Source organism: Chiroxiphia lanceolata, chromosome Z, assembly GCF_009829145.1.
Source record: "Chiroxiphia lanceolata isolate bChiLan1 chromosome Z, bChiLan1.pri, whole genome shotgun sequence".
Taxonomy (NCBI): domain Eukaryota; kingdom Metazoa; phylum Chordata; class Aves; order Passeriformes; family Pipridae; genus Chiroxiphia; species Chiroxiphia lanceolata.
In genome coordinates, this window is record NC_045671.1 from 53,667,594 (window position 1) to 53,687,410 (window position 19,817).

At 37.4% G+C, this 19,817-nt stretch overlaps 1 protein-coding gene across 1 annotated transcript in view; it reads left to right on the forward strand.

The window, feature by feature from the left end:
- The window catches only part of LOC116780807 (transient receptor potential cation channel subfamily M member 6-like), a 31,625-nt gene extending 27,175 nt beyond the window's left edge, over positions 1-4,450 (forward strand). The window contains exons 4-8 of the mRNA XM_032676148.1: positions 313-493; positions 858-1,071; positions 1,887-2,011; positions 2,812-2,983; positions 4,272-4,450. Of these exons, the coding sequence (XP_032532039.1) occupies positions 313-493; positions 858-1,071; positions 1,887-2,011; positions 2,812-2,983; positions 4,272-4,450 (871 nt within the window). The remainder of the gene's footprint in view (positions 1-312; positions 494-857; positions 1,072-1,886; positions 2,012-2,811; positions 2,984-4,271) is intronic.
- Positions 4,451-19,817: the final 15,367 nt, after the last annotated feature.

The following is a 19,817-nucleotide window of genomic DNA, read 5'->3' on the forward strand; positions in this document are numbered from 1 at the left end:
AATCACACAGGATCACAGCATGGTTTGGATTGGAAGGGACCTTTGGAGACTATCTAGTCCAACCCCTCAAAATTGTTATCAGTGTTCCTCAGGTAGAGAACAAATTCTATATCCAACACAACGTATTTTTTATTTCATTCAATGTCATTTTGCCATTGTTGAGTTCAACACAGTTAATTTTTATTATATTCCATGTGCAAAAACTGCGATATCCCTCTTTGTAGAAAAGCTGTTTGGACTATTCAGGTGAAGACTCTAGAGTGGTATGCAAGTGAGTTTGATATAAAGTAATTTTTGTATTTTTAATGTGAGATGTTGCTGTGGACGGCTGATTGGAGAACACCCAGGAGTACAGTACAGCTGGCCTGTTTATCAGGCTGGTTCACAGAGGGATGATGGAGAATGGTCTGTGCAAAACCACACAAAGATGAGCCCAACGGATGCATTTGGTACAATCAGTTTTCAAGACGGAGACCACACTTACCATGCCAAGGTAATAGACACTGTATTTATATGTCCAACTTATTTTTATAATTTCAGCATAAGAAAGACAAAAAGTGGTTTTGGGTGAATATCAGAGTGATTGTCTTAAGAGGGCAGGGGACTCTGAAAGTAAGTCAGGTTAAAGTCTGTGTATGATATTTTTACATTTGACTTCATGTTAATGTGGTTAAGGATAGGCTGTCTTGTCTGTATTACTCACAGATGTATTTTTGTGCTATCAGTTTTAGTGGTATTATGACACTTCTAATCCTTCACAGAATCTGCAGGACATTAATGCTGAGAACTTTGTGATGTGTTGCAGGTTCTTAGAGTATTTAAAATATGTTTATTTAACCTATTATTATTCTTTCCAGTATATTAGACTCTCTTATGATAGCAATTCAGATCAGCTGTTGCACCTGATGGTTAAAGAATGGCAGATGGACTTGCCAAAGCTCGTGATCTCTGTTCATGGAGGCATTCAAAATTTCAAGCTTCCCTCAAAGGTCAAGAAGGTTTTCAGCAGAGGTTTGGTGAAGGCTGCTGAGGTTACAGGAGCATGGATAATTACAGAAGGCATCAACAGTGGTAGTGTAATTCTTTTTCTTTGTTTCAGTCTACCTTTGGTGTTTTTTCCCTGCATAAGAGCGTATACATTTAGGTCAAATACAGTGAAATTGTTTGACAATTGGTGATATGGTAATACAAAAGAAAACTGTTTTTTTTAAGGAAAAATGCATAATTCAAAGAGTGACATCGTGTTCCTTTACTGTTGACAGGCATTTGAATATTTTTAATATTATTTTTTATTAAAACTCAGAGTATTCTGCATGTAATAAGGAACACTGTATTTAACCAGAAGTTATTTGCAGTCAATTTATCTGCTTCATTAAATTATTTAGGTTCTAAGGACTATAACTGGTCTTTTCAAGACAAAACAGTTTTCAAATCTAAATTTAGCTTGTGTTTTATAATTAAGAAAATTTGAATTAGGATAATCCATTAATTAGCCATTAGTGTCTGAAACTCCCTTTAGAGTACTTTCAAAAACTCAGGGGTCAGAAATCCATGGAACTGAAAGAGTTTTACTTCTTTAGCTGGTGATCTTAGGGGAGAACTGTCTTGTGCATTTATGTAAACAATGAAGTTTTATAGATGTTGAAAGCACCATTAACAACATACAAGAGTATTACTAATTAGGAATATGTGCTGAGTTTGAAGAATTGGTGCATTATATGTGAACCTTATGATTCCTGAAGTGTACATCAATAACACATGTTGAGTGGGATGTTTTTGTTGAACTATAACCATAGAATAAATTAAGTGATGGGAAAACCTTTCTTGGTGTCCTGGAGTAGGTCTCAGAATATAGAAGAAAAATTATGATTTCATTATCTGTTTAGGAGTGTCCAGGCACGTCGGGGACGCACTGAAAGGCCGTATCTCACCACACCTGAGAAAGATCTGCGCTATTGGGATTCCTCCATGGGGTGTCATTGAGAACCAGAGGGATCTCATTGGAAAAGATGTGAGTTGGATGGATTTTAATAATAAAACCTTCATATTCATGGGATCTTATAACTTTCTCACATGCTTGATTTTCTTCTTGATCCATTTTGCTGTATTGATACATTTTCTCAGTAACAGAGGCTTGGATTTTACTCAGCAGTGTAAAATCAGCCGCTGGTTTTACTCAGCTATTCATTCTGTGGCATGTTGAGGCACTGTATTTTGCTTTTCAAATGTAAATAGTTTTAAAATATTTCTCTTCTTACAGGAAATTGCCATTCCTTTTTCAAATTTTGTAATTAATTAGGCAACTCTCTTGTGGTTGCAAATTATGTATCTCTATATTAAGATTCAGAATAAGCAATTGGGTTAATGGTGTACACAAATACGCTATTAATATGTGTGATTTTTGTGCACAAAGTATAACTTTATATGAGGGCCACTGTGAGGGCACAATCTACTTAACTGTATAAGAGCACTTGAGAGGTAAGGTGAAATCACTCCTGATAAATGTTAGCTCATGTGTATTTAAAGGGAATACAACCGAGGGAAACTATGTCATTGTTTTTCAGTTATTGCAAGGATTAGATTGTATTCCTTAGATTGTAATCTAAGTATTGCAAACCTAATCAGAAATGTTTTCGGTGCTATTAGTTGTGGTTTTGTTGCTTTTAAGAATGAAATGCTAAGGATGAAACGCAAAAAGCTTGATGGAGGATTTCAGACAATCACAGAATGATTAATACATACATGTGAGGCAACATACATGGTGGTATTTTGTTTGTTTCCTTAAGGGTCTTTTTATTTTGGTTTTCCCAGGTAGTTTGCCTGTACCAGACTCTTGGTAACCCACTCAGCAAGCTGAGTACGCTCAACAGCATGCATTCTTATTTTCTAATGGCAGATGATGGCACAGTAGGCAAGTATGGTAGTGAGATGATGCTGAGGAGGAATTTGGAGAAGTACATATCACTTCAAAAAATACATATGAGTGAGTATTACTGTGGTCATCTTTGTGACTGAAAAACCTATCCTAAAAGTTGTGGAGGTACTTGACATTTCCTGTTACATGTTATACATCTTGATTTGCCATAGATTTCACTGACGTCAAATGTTATTAACTGCATGTGTCTTGAACTCTGAATATCAGAAAAATGAAAAGGACAGCATTTTTTATATTCATAAAGCATTATGCATTTGGATGAACTCACATATTGGTTTCTTAGTTGCAGAGACATCTAAATGACTCAGATTATTTAGAGAGTATTGAGCATTTGCTCACTTTGCAGTTTTGTGTGGTCTCTGTATCAGCACTAGATACTTTCCCAGCATTTTGCTAGGTGGAAAAGTTGTTACATTCAATGGAATTCAAATCCTTTTTCCTCTGTTCACTACTTTTGTCCTCATCACTCTTATCTATTGAAGCCTGTGACGTCCTCAGGTACAGCAATAAAGACTGGTTGCAAAAGTAATACCTTTAGACAATGTTTGACAGATTGCATAACTTCCACTGTTTGCTTATAGAGTAACTAAGTTATGATACAGAAATCATTAATTATTTATTACATAGACAGGTATTTCTTTTTAGGCACTAGATTGTACAAATTATTATATCACTTTTACCTAGTCATTTGAATCTCAAGGTATGTTAAAAAGGCATTAGCAGTTATGATGTTGAACCCTTGCTTCCCTTATGTGCTCACATTATTGAATTTACAAACTTAGAAACTAACTCAGTTTTTACTAGGTTCATATATAGAGCTTCTTACTCAGACTCTTATGTTTTTTCTTACTGTGAGTATTTGCAAGTCAGGCTTTCTGTAGTATTTTCATTTCTATTGCATTGTATTTGAAATTTATTTCTGTTTTTTAAAAAACCCACCCTGCTGCTGCAAAACTTGAGAGAGTCTCTGAAGAAACGCATGATTACCTTTATGGGTATGTAGGTAACCAAATGGATATCGAACACATTTCAAACATCCTTGCATGTGACATCTACCATAAAGGACAGAGGGATGTTTGGAAGGATATTTTTAATTTCCAGTGCTAGGGCCACTTACAGTTTATTCAGGAGTTTTCCAGGGTCTTTTTGATCTGGTTGTAGAAGTTCTGTGAAAGTCTTGAAAAGTGTTTGTCAACTTAGAGATGGTGAAGGCATAATTTCATCTTCACTGAACCATGTATGAGACTCCTTCATGAGTATTTATTTCCTAGATATTCTGAATTTTTTATGTGTGACCGAGACATGTTTATGACTGATTAGGTGTGTTTTGAAACAGGAATGAGCCAAGGTGTACCCATAGTTGGACTGGTGATGGAAGGAGGCCCCAGTGTGATCCTAATGGTGTGGGAGTACGTGAGGGCCACCCCAGCTGTCCCTGTCGTGGTCTATGAGGGCACTGGCAGAGCTGCAGATATCCTGGCATTTACCCACAAACACACAGGCGATACAGGGTGAGTACTGGCATAATGGTCCTCCTCCTTGGTCTGTCATATTGGCAGGGACCTGAAAACACCTATCTCAAAACCTCGTATATATTATGAGATAATTTCTAATGCTTCTAGGGGTGACCCCACTATGGGCTTTTGCCAATTTTAATTTCTGTTGAGAGTGGAGTTTATTCCTTCTCTGTCTCAAACTAGTGCTGAAATAACTATTCTGCCAAATTTACTGGGGCTTTTTTGAAGACAAAAACCTGCGTGTAGCTGTTTTGAGTTATTATAAAGTTTCTCACCTTTGTGAGAGACACTGTTGGATGACTCCAGAGTGTTTGCTTGTGTTTTGACTCTATTGTTACTCCTGCTATTAATGCTCTGTATATAGGCTTGAATTTGGTTGCATAAAGCTTTTGAGACTAGAGCTGGGATTAGTTGCTGTAGGAACCTCAGATTGCAGCAGGAAGAGGACTAAGTTTCCTTGTCTTTTGCTTTGGTTTACTCAGTGGTCACTCTGGTCTTGCTGTAACTCTGTGCCACTGCCAGTGCAGTTTCAGCTGCAGGCGTTATTGAACCTACCTTGATGAAAATTTTTCATCCAAACTGGAAAAAAATATGTGTATTTGTATTTGTAAAACCAATTAATATTATTTGTGAAAGTTTTCAAAGTCAGAGACCTTTTTAGACTAAAAAAAATCAATTTTAAAGAGATGGTCTGGATTCCTTCTGATTTGAGCAAATAAACAATTTAATAAATTTTGTGGCCTAATTGCTTACTTATTGTCCTTTCTAAATATTATTTCGGAGAGGTAGTATTTGCCCCTAGTATGTTCTATTGAGAACTTTTTTCTTCACTTGCTTTTTTCCATATTTGTGATATTTAAAAAAAAATCCTTCCATTTCAAAAGGAAGTGTGGGTGGAAATGTTAATGGAAAGATTAATAAGGAGAGGAAAAGATAGGAGAGCTATGAAGTCTAATGAAAAAATAGTGAGCAATTTCATTTTATCTCTATATGATTATTGAAAGAAAGAAAAGGTTTGCTAAACTTCCACTGATTTTTAGCTCTGTGTTCACAGACAATCCTTTCAAAATTGTTAACTTATTCGTGTGTTATATTTCCAGTAGTGAATATGTATGTCAGAACAAATACCCATGGGAATAATAATTTATGTTATGTGATGACTTTGCTTTGTTATGCTGAAAGAAGGCAGGATTAAGTAGGCAGGAGAAGTAGAAAAAGAAGAGACTTCCCATATGTCTCTGCTTAGTACAGGTTTCATCTTTTCTGAAGTGACGTTTGGGCAGGTAAGAAGTAGCTAAAATATAACTGTTCTTGCTTGTATGTCTGTTTTCCAGGGACCTGTGCCCTCAGGTGAAGAAAGAGGTCTTAGTGATGATTCAAAACACATTTAGTTTGGAACAGAAACAGTCCAGTCATTTATTTCACATTTTGATGGAATGCATGGAACACAGAGACTCCGTGAGTGGGGCTCATGCCCTGAATTTAGGATGTCTTAATTTCGTGTTAACCTTTTTACTTCTTCTGTGGTGGGTTGGCGCAGACACAGGTGTAATATAAAGATAACATGAAGGTGTCTGTGCCAATTTCTATATTGAGTAGCTCTAGAGAGCCCACTTAGTTGACTTCTAAAGTTTCAGCATTTGTTTATGAAATGACAGCCTTTCTGATTTTGGTAAAAGGCCATATATCTTTGTTTTCATTGGAAAGATCAAGTAATTCCTAGTTTTTTGCTTCTCAAGTAGAGAATTGTATCTTATTTATAATTTATAATTTATAAATTATATCTTATTTATAATTTAGAAAGGTTTCCTTCCATTCTTCTACTTAAAACAGAATTTTCCTAGAACTGCAATGTAATTTCCTAGTAATGCAATGTACTCTTGTGATTTGCTGATATGTTTAGGAGCTCAAGTGCTCATTTGAAAGGAGAATCATAGAACCACAGAATGGTTTGGGTTGGAAGTGACCCTAAAGACCATGTAGTTTCACCAGCCCTGCCACGGGCACGGACACAAGATGAGGTTGTTCAAAGCCCCATCCAACCTGACCTTGAGCACTTCCAGGGATGGGACATACACAGCTTCTCTGGGCAAGCTGTTCCAGTGCTTCACCCCTCTCACAGTAAATAATTTCTTCCAAACATCTAATTTAATCTACCCTCTTTAAGTTTAAAACTGTTACCCCTTGTCCTATCCCTACACTCCCTGATAAAGAATCCCTCCCCATCTTTCTTGTAGACCTCATTTAGATAGTGGAAGCTAGCTACAAGGTCTCCCTTGAGATTTCTTTTCTCTAGGCTAAACAATCCCAAAGGAGAGGTGCTCTAGTCATCATCTTTGTGGCCCTCCTCTGGACATGCTTGAGCAAGTCCACATCCTTCTTATGTTGGGGGACCCCAGAGCTGGACACAGATCTGGTGGGATCTCACCAGAGCAGAGTAGAGGGGAAGAATCACAGAATCAGTTAGGTTGGAAAAGACCTCTGAGATCATCAAGTCCAACTTTTGACTGAACACCACCATATCAACTAGATCAAGTGTCACATCCAATCTTTGTGATTTTTTAAGCACCTCCAGGGATGGTGACTCCACCACCTCCCTTGGCAGTAGATTCCAATGTTTAATCACCCTTTCTGTGAAGAATTTCCTCCTAATGTCTAACCTGAACTCCCCTGGCACAGCTTGAGACTGTGATCCTTTGTCCTGTCACTAATTGCGTGGCAGAAGGTGCTGGTTGACTACAACCTCCTTTCAGGTAGTTGTGTAGAGTGATAAGGTCACACATAAGCCTTCTCTTCTCTAGGCTAAACAACCCCAGCTCCCTCAGCTGCTTATCACAGGACTTACTCTCTAGACCCTTCACCAGCTTCATTTTCCATCTCTGGACTCACTTCAGCATCTCAATGTCTTTCTTGAAGTGAGTGACCCAGAACTGGACACAGGACTTGAGGTGCCACCAGTGCTGATTACAGGGGGCAATCACTTTCCTAGTCCTGCTGGCCACACTATTTCTGATACATTTCAGGATGCCGAGTGGCCTTTTTGGCCACCCGGGCACATGCTGGCTCTTGTTCAGCCTGGTGTCAGCCAGCACCCCCAGGTCCTTTTCAGTTGGGCCACTTTCCAACTACTCTACACCCAACCTGTAGCACTGCATGGAGTTATTGTGGCCAAAGTGTAGGACCGAGCACTTGGTCTTATTGAACCTCAGGCCACTGATCTCGGCCCATTTATTCAGCCTGTCCAGATCCATCTTCAGATCCTTTGTGTCCTCTAGCAGATTGACATTCCCACCCAACTTGATGCTGTCCTCAAATTTACTAAAATTTTACTAAATTTACTAAAATTACTAAACTTACTGAATTTACTTACACTTGATCCTCTCATCCAGATCATCAATAAAGATATTGGACAGAACTGGGCCAAATACCGCTGGCCATGCTGCTTTTGAGGCAGCCCTGGATGTAGTTGGCTTTCTAGGCTGCCAGTGCATATTATAGTTCTTGTTGATCCTTTTTCCCACCAACATACCTAAGTCTTTCTTTCCAGGGCTGCTTTCAATTCATTCTCTTCCCAGGCTATATTTGTTCTTGGGATTGCCCTGACCCAGGTACAGGTCTTGCACGTGGCCTTGTTGAACTTCATGAGGTCTGCACACTTCTCAAGCCTGTCAAGGTCACTGTGGATGGCATCTCTTCCCTTTAGAGTATCAACACCACTCGGCTTGGTGTCATCCACAAACTTGCTGAGTGTGCATTCGATCCCAGTGTCCGTGTCCCCAACAAACGTTTTAAATAATACTGATTCCAATGCTGACCTTTGAGGGACACTTTTTGTCACTGGTCTCCACTTGGACACTAAGCTGTTGACTGCAACTCTTCTGAGTGCCACCATCCAGCCAATTTCTTGTCCATGGGGTGGTCCACCAATCAAATCCACGTTGACCTAGTTTAGAGACAAAGATGTTGTGGAGGACATTATCAAATGCTTTGCACAAGTCCAAGTAGATGACATCAATTGCTCTTCCCTTATCCATCAATGCTGTAACTCTGCAATAGAAGGCCATCAGATTTGTCAGGCATGATTCGCCCTTAATGAAGCCATGTGGGCTGTCACCAATCACCTCCTTATTTTCCATGTGCCTTAGCACAGTTTCCAGGAGGATCTGCCCCATGATCTTGCCAGGCAAGAGGCAAGAGCTGAGACTGACTGGTCTGTGGTTTCCCAAGTCTTTCTTTCTAGCCTTTTTAAAAATGGTAGTTATATTTCCACTTTTCCAGTTACTAGGAAATTCACCAGTCTGTCACAGCTTTTCAAATATGATGGAGTACCAAGTATTTATCATAGGAGTAATGACAATTGTAGCAAGGATCACTAAAATGGAAACTACCATAATATATTTTCAGTATTTTTTGTTTTACTTTATTTGAGTGTCTGTTTTCTAGTTGAAAACTGAGTGGATATCAAACATGTTACATTTCTATATTTCTCAACTTTAAAGGCTAATCAAAAGGAAGTATACTCATGGAGACTCATGCAGTAGGTTGATTCCAGTTTGCCTGAGATGCCATTGCATTAAAAAACAAAATGGTGCATTTTCTGTCTGAAACAAAGGAAAATTATGTCTGGGCCTTTGCCATTGTTTGTGTTGAAATGTGTATAATTTAATCTACCACAGCCCATACCAAGAAGAAATAACTACAGACTTCTCTGCCTCACCTCAAATAGTATACTTCTGCAATTCTAACAGATAACCATATTTGATGCGGAGTCTGAAGATGAGCAGGACATTGATTTGGCAATTCTGACTGCACTCTTGAAAGGTATTGAAAAATATGACCTATTTTCATCTGATATAGATTCTCATTGACTTGCCTGTTCAAAGCAAAGGAGTGACATTAATGTGTGAAAACTGCTAGATCCTTTACTTGTTTCCTAGGTACAAATATGTCTACTTCAGATCAACTAGATTTGGCATTGGCATGGAACCAGCTAGATATTGCCAAGAAACACGTACTCATTTATGGACAACACTGGAAGGTACAATTACCTTTTATTTTTCACAGTGTCTTTACACTTTACTATGATGACTAATTTTCCATGATTTACATTTGTCAAACTTTAATTAAGAAATAGTTCAATGATTGGAATCAGTGTCCTGTAATCTACTGTGATTTTGGAGGGGCATTATCCTTAAAACTGTGGAGTATTCAACTGCAGAGCGCATCAGATCTCATCTGTTTCTCCAGAGAGGAGCTGACAATTATCAGTTGTCATGGATATTTCATTTTAGCCCAAAACATTCTTTTCTCCAAAGATGTAAGCTCTGACGGAATGTTGCATCTATTTTCCTCGCTCTAGACAGAAATACAGAAATCACAGTGTAAATCACCATGTTAAAAAAAAGGTAAAATTAACTGTGGTAACATTATCTTAGATATTGTTTCTTAGGAATACCCACAATGAAGGCAAGCCATGATTTAGACCTACATTAACTATATCTATGTGAAAGAACATAAAGTAGGAATTAAATCAGTCCCATAAATTGTAGTTTCCAAGTTTTCAGATGTAATCCAGTATTTAAGTATAACCTCCCTTAGCAAGTTTTTTTATGTACATAACATGATTTTTATATATGACAAATATAAAACTCTATGTGCCTTAACATGTTTTTCCCATTTTTATAAAAGTTAGTATTTTGCTCAAGAAATAATATCTGATGGTCCCAGAAGTACTTCCTAAGTTTTCCCTGCCAAGAATTACAAGGTTGATTTTTCCAGTCCCAAGTGTGTCTTCTTCTTTAAAATGTAAATTTTGAAAAAGATACAGTTGTATATATATATGAATGGCCATAGCTGGTTGTTTACCACAACAAGAGACCTGAATTTTTTGTCACCAGCCCATACTTTCCTGTGGTGTGTAAAGCTGAAGGAGGACTATGCCTGAGATATCTACAATTAAAGATCCATGAATTCAATATTGGATATTAGGAAAAATTTGTTCCCCAAAACAGTTATCAACCATTGGAACAGCCTACACAGGGTGTGGTTGAGTCACCATTCCTGGAACTATCTAAAAGACATGTAGAGATGTGGCACTTCATGACATGGTTTAGGGATGGACTCATCAGTGTTAGGTTTGCAGATTGACTTGATGATCTAAAGATCATCGAACTAAGTGATTCAATGATTCTGTGTGTATGGGAAGTAAGGCGTAAGATCTTCCTAGTCCCCACCTCTTTAACACAGAAGAGTTTAGAGAACTATTGAATAGTTCAGCCTCTTTATTCCTGGCTCTTCCAAAGTGATTATCTGTTCAGTTTTTCCATTTTTCTGACCATATTTTCTGCTCTTCTGTGTGCTTTTTTCAGATGTAAAAGTCGTCTATTGAGACAGGCAGACCAGCACTGTACTCAATTTTCTAATTTAGACATTTAGTGAAATACTAATATTTTACAGGTTGTTCTCTATTCATCTAAAGATAATTATCTAAGAATAAATCTAAGATAACTATCTGAGAATAATTACTAAGGATAAATCCTTATAGGTTGTATACTTTTTTTACTGGTTTCTAACTTGTATTCATGCCTTGAGAAGGTAGGTCCGCTAGAATTTTAACCTTGCTTCCACTTACTCTACTGTATTTACCCATTTTCTACTGTCTTCCATGATACTGTTACAGGGGTTGGATTCAACTGTACTTCAGTTCTCTAGGAACTCTTAGGTGAATACATTTTGCTACCAATTTATGGATGACTTCTATAGTCTTTTCTACTGACGCTTCAATTTGACACAGTTCTTCAGATTTATCTGCCATAAAGAACAGCTTCAAGTATACGACTTTCCCAAACTGTTCTGTAGTGAGCAGTGAGGCAATGAATTAGTTTACTGTGTCTGCAATAACCTTATCTCCTTGCGTGTTTCTTTTGTAGGCTGATTATCCTCTGACCTTATAGATCCACTGGCAGGACCCCTACTCCCACTTCTCTACTTCTGATATGGTTGAAAAAAATCTGTGTACCTATTCATATCTATTTCAGTACAATTGTTCAGCAGCATTTGATATGAAAAGCCATTGTCAAATAATGACTATATTCCCCACTTTCAGCGAGATATAAAGATATCATAATAAATAAGCCTCAGATCTTTTGCTTCTCGAAGCAAAAATTAAAATGACATATGCTCCTGAAAGTTTTTCTTTTGACTGAGCAGAAAAAAATAATCTTAAATAACAACTACTTTCTTCTTACACTGAAAAAAAAAGGTATAAGCACAGTATTTAAGTTTACCTTTAAATTACTTGCTTTCTAATTAAAGAGGTGTAACCCTCTGACTGTCAGGAACTGCCAGACCTGCAATCATCAGAGGCTACAGCTTCCGCAGGGTTATTGTGATTGTGTGTTCAAATTTTGAATTATGTTTTTAAGTAGCAATTTTTAGGTGATTGTAGAGTCTTAGTATATTTCTATCTATGTAAGTGTTTCAAGGAAACATGCACAGTTAGGCACAGATTGTGGCCATTTCTTTTAGAACTCTGGTCCTAGAAGTTCAGAAGGTAAAGACTGTAATGACCTGTAATTATGTTTCTGCTCAAATGTCAACTCAATCTCAAATGGACTTCACACCAAAGAATGTCATTCTAGTAGTTACCAAATAGCTGTCTAAACCTCTTCAGACATACTGCCAGCTCAAGGTATGACTGCTACAAGAAATTTAATACAAGAATGGTCAGTCACTCTGAGATATTTCTGGAAGAAACATCAATAATTAAGGATCAGTGCATAAGTATTCTTTTTACATGTGAAAATTCTGTCATATTTGTTGGTCATCTTTTGACATAATTTCTGTCAAACGTCAATATGTACGCAGAATGGACTAACTTCAGGCTAGGAGTAACACCTGCCCCAGTGCCAGCCTCCTCATTCTGCTCGCCCCACTGCATTTCCTGTGCATACATGTTCTGTAGAAAAACTTTATATGAATTTATATGAACCTCATATGTCTAACTCCTTTGCTATTTTGCATGTAGAAACCTTGCTGAGCTCTGCGCAAGTGCCATGAGTACAGTGCTTTCACTGTTTGGACACTATTGTAGGTAGATTTCTGCTTCACGGTTTCTTTAAGAGAGTTTATTATAATACATGTTGCCTCTTATTTGAAAAAAGTCTGCTTTAAAGAAATTTCAGTTCTATAGAGAGATTTTGAAAGAGAGTATCTTGAAATATCTTTTGTCATATGTCAAAAGAAAGGCTTTCCTCCACCCCATGCATTATCCTACATTGGCTTTTGAAGTGAGTTAGAGAGTAGAAAATGTATTATCAGAGTCTAGTTGTAAAGTTACATTCGTAGAAGTCTCTGCAGATGTTGGGTTTATGGTAACTCAGTTTTGCTTCTCCTCTTTGTTGGATTTTTTTACACAGATGCTTCCTCCAGCATATTTTTCTTTTGTACTCTACACTTTAAAGAAACAGTTATTTTGGTAAAGGGATTATTAGCTGTTCAGGAATGTTTTATTTATTTCCAAATGTAATTTTCTAAGCTTTTCCTCCAACTCTGTCCAATTGGAGGTTGGTGCCTTGGAACAGGCAATGCTGGATGCTTTAGTGATGGACCGTGTGGATTTTGTGAAGCTGTTAATAGAGCATGGAGTGAACATGCACCATTTTCTTACCATATCTCGTTTAGAAGAACTCTACAATACGGTGAGTATTTGGAATTCCAGTGTACAACTGGAAATTAATGGGTTTTGCTAATTTTTGATTGTAATGTGGGATTTTTGGGTTGGTGTACCAGCTAGTTATTTTTGATTCACTGTCTTAAACCAGACTGAGTATTCACAGGAAGCTTATGAGAAATATGTTCAGATTTAAATCCGGTAAAGACATGCTTGTCTTGCTGAAAATGCTATGTTGTTTAGACCAAAGCTATATCAGCTTCTTTCTAGAATATGTCATGATTTAAGATAGTAGATGTGTTGCAGATTAGTGTTGAAATATTTTTGAAGAGACTTGTGTGTAGATGTTAAATGGGGAGAGCTTCAATTGCAGTAGCTTATTCTGAAGATTTTTTAGCTGATTTCTTTTACTGTATTGATTTTCTAATGCAGAGTGGCATGTTTGTTTATTGTCTTTTCTTTTCACACCACAGAAACAAGGACCATCAAATCTACTTTTATATCACCTAGTTCGAGATGTGAAACAGGTAATAGACATAGGAAAAGCTGGGGAGCAAAAATGGTAGCTTAGAACTACAGTGTCCACTGGCACACTGCTATTAGATAACACAGGGAAATTTTAGGAATAGAAGTGATGGACTCATTGTTATGGTCCTATATCTGCTAAATGGTTTTATCTTAATCCCACTGATCCCCTAAGAAATTAATTAGCACACTTCTATTGAGGCTCCCAAGGATCCTGTACTTTAGTTTCAAAGTCAAGCAGTTCATGTAGATCAGACTCTCTTTCTCAAATTACTAATGTGACATTATGAAGTGATTGTACAAAACACTTAGTGAATTAGTGCAATAATTACTGTCATTGTTTTAGTGTTTTCCTTTTTTCCCCCAAGCTAAAATATTCTTTCCTTGTTGAGCAATAACAAAAAGATACTGTGACAAAATATAATGTTATTTTAGAGCGTTGCTTTGCCTAGGAGAACAGAGGGTGGCAGTGGATGACTACTGCATGTAGCACTGGCTCCATTAGTAATTTAGTGTCGACCTTGTTATTTGGGAACATCAGTAATTTATTTCATGTTTCTGTTATCTATCTATTGTACCTCACAGCACTGCTTAGCCAGGAAGGGATGAGCTGTTACTTAGGCATCTTGACTTCACTGCAGGGGATTCCTAGATCCAAAAATAGATTAATTGGCTAGTTCTTTCCAAGGTATGAATGCTAAGATAAAATCCTAATCTTTGCAGAGTTCTGTTGTATTTGTGGTGTGATTTTATTATTGTGGGTGATTTTCATGTCAATCTCATTTATGGTTCTTTAGATAGATGTATGGTATTCTAGTCTCCATAACAAACTGTTTTGTGTATTTTCCCTTATTGATGAGCATATTCAAGGTCTGATTTATGTGAAAGATCTGGAAGAGCTCAGTGTTGAAAAAACATCTAACTTATCCAAGCTGAAAAATCTGTCTCCCTCACTGATACTGAAGTAATTGATGTGACCCCTCTCCTAAAATCCATGCCCTGTATGTATCTCAGGACACTTTGTGAAAACTCAGCGTGTGATCTGAAGAGAAACTTTTGGCACTTAATATATGTTAATGGAATTTATGTAAAAATTATCTACACAACATCAAAACTTTCTATGCCATTGTGTAAGCTAAATTTACTTGGGATCTGCACTCAGGGCTGAATGCTGTAAACCCTTTTTCACTGGAGCTTCTGTTAATATGTGTAAGTGCTCTGTTAATGGGTCATGCAGTTGCAGTCTACTACGGTGACACAGTAGGTGGGATAGTCACCAGAGTGATGTGATCATGGATTTCAGAATATTTTCTCCTTTAGGGTCAGAATATTTTCTTCATTGATGCTGCTTCATTTGAATGGAGATACATTGCAGTCTACTCGAATATCATAAAATGTGAGGCTTAGTGCAGAGAAGTATCTACAAGTATAGGTAGTCAGAAATATTTGCCTAACTAACTCTCAATGACAGAGCTGACAAGCTCCATTCTGTGAGATGTGCTTTTGCCCTAGAGTGTTCAACATGTTGAAGCCTTTTGCTACTCAAGGCTGGGTGGCCTAAGCTGACTGTACTGAGGCTTGCTATTGAAGTCTATTGAAAAAAAACCTCAGCCCAGAAGAAAGACTTTTCACAGTCTGAAAGGCATGTACTGCTAGGAATACATGTCTCAGATCCTATTTATGTACAGGCCCATTTTTCACTTTAAAGACATGCACTTTAAGGTTTTACCAATAATTTTCACATCTGTGTGGAAAATAATCTGTTCTTCAGAGAATTTGTCACAAACCAAAGGGTGTGGGAATGACAGTGAAGGTACTTTAAGCAGAAGTAGTGAGAGATTCAGAAGGTAGAGCTAATGCACATACAGTTTCTGTCCTAGTTGACAAGAGACAGTCTTGAGCCTCTACAAGGGATTTCCAGTCTCCAGGAACTATCTGCATCATTAAATACATGCTTCAGCTACTTCTTGATTTTTAATTAATGGGTGAGCTTAATGACCAAATCACCCCATGCTAGTTTTCTCTTGTTGTGAGGAGAAGATTTTTATCTGTCTCTCTGATGTTCGTGATTGTCCTGAAGAACAACTACCCTCACAGTTGAATGAAGCTGGTCTTGGGATTATGCATTATATGTCCCTAAGCAACGTGTGTGCAGCGAACTGTAAACGTCACATTTTTCAGCCTGAAGATGGGATGTGCCTGTGTTCTCTTTCCAGGAGAGTTCCATATGCCTAATGAATGTATACAGTTTCCTGAGAGCAGGAACTCTCAGTTGCACATTTTTCCAGACTACCTCTTAGTAGGGCTCTGACATGGCTGACTGTGGTATGTAATAGCATCATGAAAAGTTTGTGACATTTGGTGTTTCAGAATACCCTTCCTTTGGATTACAAGATATCACTGATTGATATTGGACTGGTAATAGAGTACCTCCTTGGTGAAGCTTATCGGAGCAGCTACACAAGGAAGCATTTCCGAATTCACTACAATGGTCTCTACAGAAAACATAAGGTAATTTCTTCAAAATTACTACCACTGATCTTCAAGAAAAGCCAAAATGCGACACCTGAAAATAGCTCAGGTTGTCATTGTGGTTTTCCTGAAGAGCAATCAGTTAAAGGTATGCCAGACTTGTCTGTTTTATGAATCTCTTTGCCAGCTATGGGGAGGTTGCAAATAAAACAGACAAGTCCCTAAGAGTACCAATGGTTAAATTAACTATTAATTCAGTAAATTTACCTTTGTGTCCAGTAGTTGGGTTGTGTTCTTTGTCTGTCATCCATTAATAAAGATCAAGAAGACTGTGCCAACCATCGCTTTCCCTTTTCTGAAACAGTTGCATGTTTCTGTTCTTGCAACTTGAACCACATCACAGAAATACTGAATTCCACATGCCTTGAACTAGACTTAGGGTGTGCCATCATTTTCCCTGTTGACTTTCCAAAACCAGTAACTTAAAAGCAGCCTAAACTTCTCAATAAATTAGCTGAATATCATTGCCAACATCACTGCATAAAAATTCTGCCCAGTTTTTATAGTAGAACTGGACTTTGATTGAAGTAGTTCCACATGTTAAAAAGCAAAAAACAAAACCCTATCATCCCCATGAACTGCTTTCATGACTAAGAGAAGAATCTCAGGAGGATCAGGGAAAATGAGAAGAAATAATGAAAACTGTTACTTGTAGTGAACAGAAATAGAAAAAAAGTTTCCTGTATGTCACTAGTTTAATACAATGCTTAAAAAAAGATGTATGAGCAGTTGTAACACTTTTCACTGTTTGCTGATGAAATATAACCTTAACAGGAATGGATGAAACTTTATAATCATATAACTAAGTACTACAGGAAAGAGCATTAGTGATTCATCTCGTAACATTCTTCCCTCTGTGTCAACACTGAACAAAATTTATAGGAATGCTAGATGTTTAAAGGAAACAAGCAGCAGAAAATTCAGAGACTTCTGTTTTCCAAAGGACTTACGGCACTTTATGAAAAAGGTTGGCACTCAGAAGAGCTTCCAGTTGGATTATTCTAGTCTGGTACAAACCCTGTTGTTGTTTTAACTGATGGATGCTATTTGGAAAATCAATATTTTGAATTCAGAGTTTCAGAAAAATACATATTTTTTTAACTAAGATGTGAAACAGGCTATTTTTTCCTTTATGGTATAAGCTCCAGTGGTAGTTAATGTGATTACTGACTCACTAGTTTTTGAATAACATCAGTTTTCTACATGCAGTATTGCAGTCAGAAAGTACAAGCATATATCTACAGGCACAAAATCATATCTAATTTGCATTTCTTTCCTTGTGTTTTGTGGTATGCCTTTGGATCTAGAGAGTACTCTCCAGCTTTTCTCAGAGCCGGTCTCATTCCTTTCATCAGAGTAATCAGATGAATAGTGGAATGGGATCTACTGAAAGTACTTTGCATTCTCAGTTCTTCAGAACAGCACAGCCTTACAAATACAAGGTAATATAATTGCTTACTTTAGACTTGGGGATCTTGGAGTCACAGGGTTTGGAGAATGCCCAGCACTCTGGAAAAGGAAGCTATAAAAGGCATGGATACCGAGCAAGGAGTATTTTTCCTTCACTAGTATTACCAGCTTCTTAGCATTGGTAATCTGAACGTGATCCTAGCTTGTGGTTTATGACTTAAATATATATAGCTATCAAACAATTGCAATTGTTTGCAATATCAAATACTTGCAATTCAGATTTGTGTGCAGTTTATTCTTATGAATCTGAATCTCAATCATTTGTTGGGATTTTCTTTCTTTTTTTTTTTTTTAAACAAATTTACAGGAAAGATCCAGTGCTTTCCATAAGTATAAGAAGAAATTAAAAGAGGATATAAACTATGCAGAGAATTATGAGTCAACTGGCTTTATCTACCCCTATAATGACCTCCTGGTTTGGGCAGTATTAATGAAAAGACAGAAGATGGCAATGTTCTTCTGGAAGCATGGAGAGGAAGCCATGGTCAAAGCTGTTGTAGCTTGTAAACTCTACAGGGCAATGGCACGTGAAGCTAAACAGAGCAACATGGTGGATGATACTTCAGAAGAACTGAAGAAGTATTCAAAGTATGAGTTCTCCCTTCAGTTAATAAAGTTCTGCAGTGCTTGGAATGGTTAGATATTTTCCTAATCCACTAAGAGTTTATAGGGTTAGTGATGCCATGGACTATGGAGTATAAAACAAATTATCGATATTATATAATGGATCTATGTATTGGTGTGCAGTCTGGTTGAGAGTTAAAGAAAAACTATTTGTATATTCCCTAGTTGCTTTTTTGAAAATTAAATTATAGGTGAGTAATGCATGGCTCTCTGTCTGCTAAATGATCAAGTGAAAGGCTGAAATTTCCCTTACAGTTCAATTTGTTGAGAAGCCATATGGCACACAGGTGTTGGACTTTTCAAATCTGTACCAAGTAGTAATGAACGAACTAAAATCAGTGCTAAAATCCTGCTCTGTGTAAGACTAAATGAAAAATGTATCCTGAAATAATTGAGTGAGTAAAAGGAAAGTAGACAAAGAATTTTCTTCAGGTTTGCAATTTTCAGTTGGTGTTTTCTGATAGTTTTTCTTGTTAGTAATATATTTTGTGCTTTGTAGACTTCATGCCTAAAATTCAGGTACAATAAAAATGTACTGCCTTCTTCTGTATGCAGCTCCAAAGCTTAATCTGAAGGAATTGTAGTTTCCTTGGAGAGTGTTGCCTACAGAGATGTTTTAAAGCCTGTCTAATAGAAGAGACTTTTGCAGCTGCCTGCAGTGCTTGCCCACAGTGGTGATGAATCTGTTGAAGGATATACGAAGAATTTCGTAGGGTCCATTTTGATCACTGAGAGAGCTTAAGAACAAAACAAATAAAAAAATAGAAAACAGGATGACTCTTAACCTTGTGATTAGGAATAAATGGTTAAGTTTACTCCCTGAAATGCTTTTCACTAGTTATATTGTTAAAGCAATGAGAAAAATGGGAGAAGGCATGCTTACTCAGATTTCTAGTTGAACTTTAGTTACGAGAGTATTCACAACAACCTCTTTGCATCAGTGATTCTGAATTTGGATAGATCCCTGTTATATTGACTGTTAATTCTTTTCTGCTTTAGGGAATTTGGGCAGCTTGCCTTAGATGTACTGGACAAAGCATTCAAACAAAATGAGCAGATGGCCATGAAATTGCTGACCTATGAACTGAAAAACTGGAGCAACTCAACTTGTTTAAAACTAGCAGTTTCTGTAGGCCTGCGGCCTTTCATATCCCATACATGCACACAGATGCTGCTGACTGATATGTGGATGGGACGCTTGAAGATGCGGAAGAACTCCTGGTTTAAGGTAACACAACTCTAGCTTTTTCTGAGTATTTAGAAGCTCTTTAAATGCTTTATGCTTGTTTTGTTGGTTATGAACATGGCTAATGCAGCTTCAGACAGTTGTGCTTAAGCACGTGTTGGAATGTGCACATATGGAAAACAAAAGAAAGGCAGGGAGGGGAAAGAAAGGCAGGGAGGGGAAACGGTACTTGCTTCTGGTTTATTTCTTTGCAAAAGCACCTATGGGATGACATTAGGAGGGAGGATTTATTTTCCTATTCCCATTATGTTCCCATTCTCTCAGCACCCTTCAGTCCCCCCTTACTTGCTCTTGCTT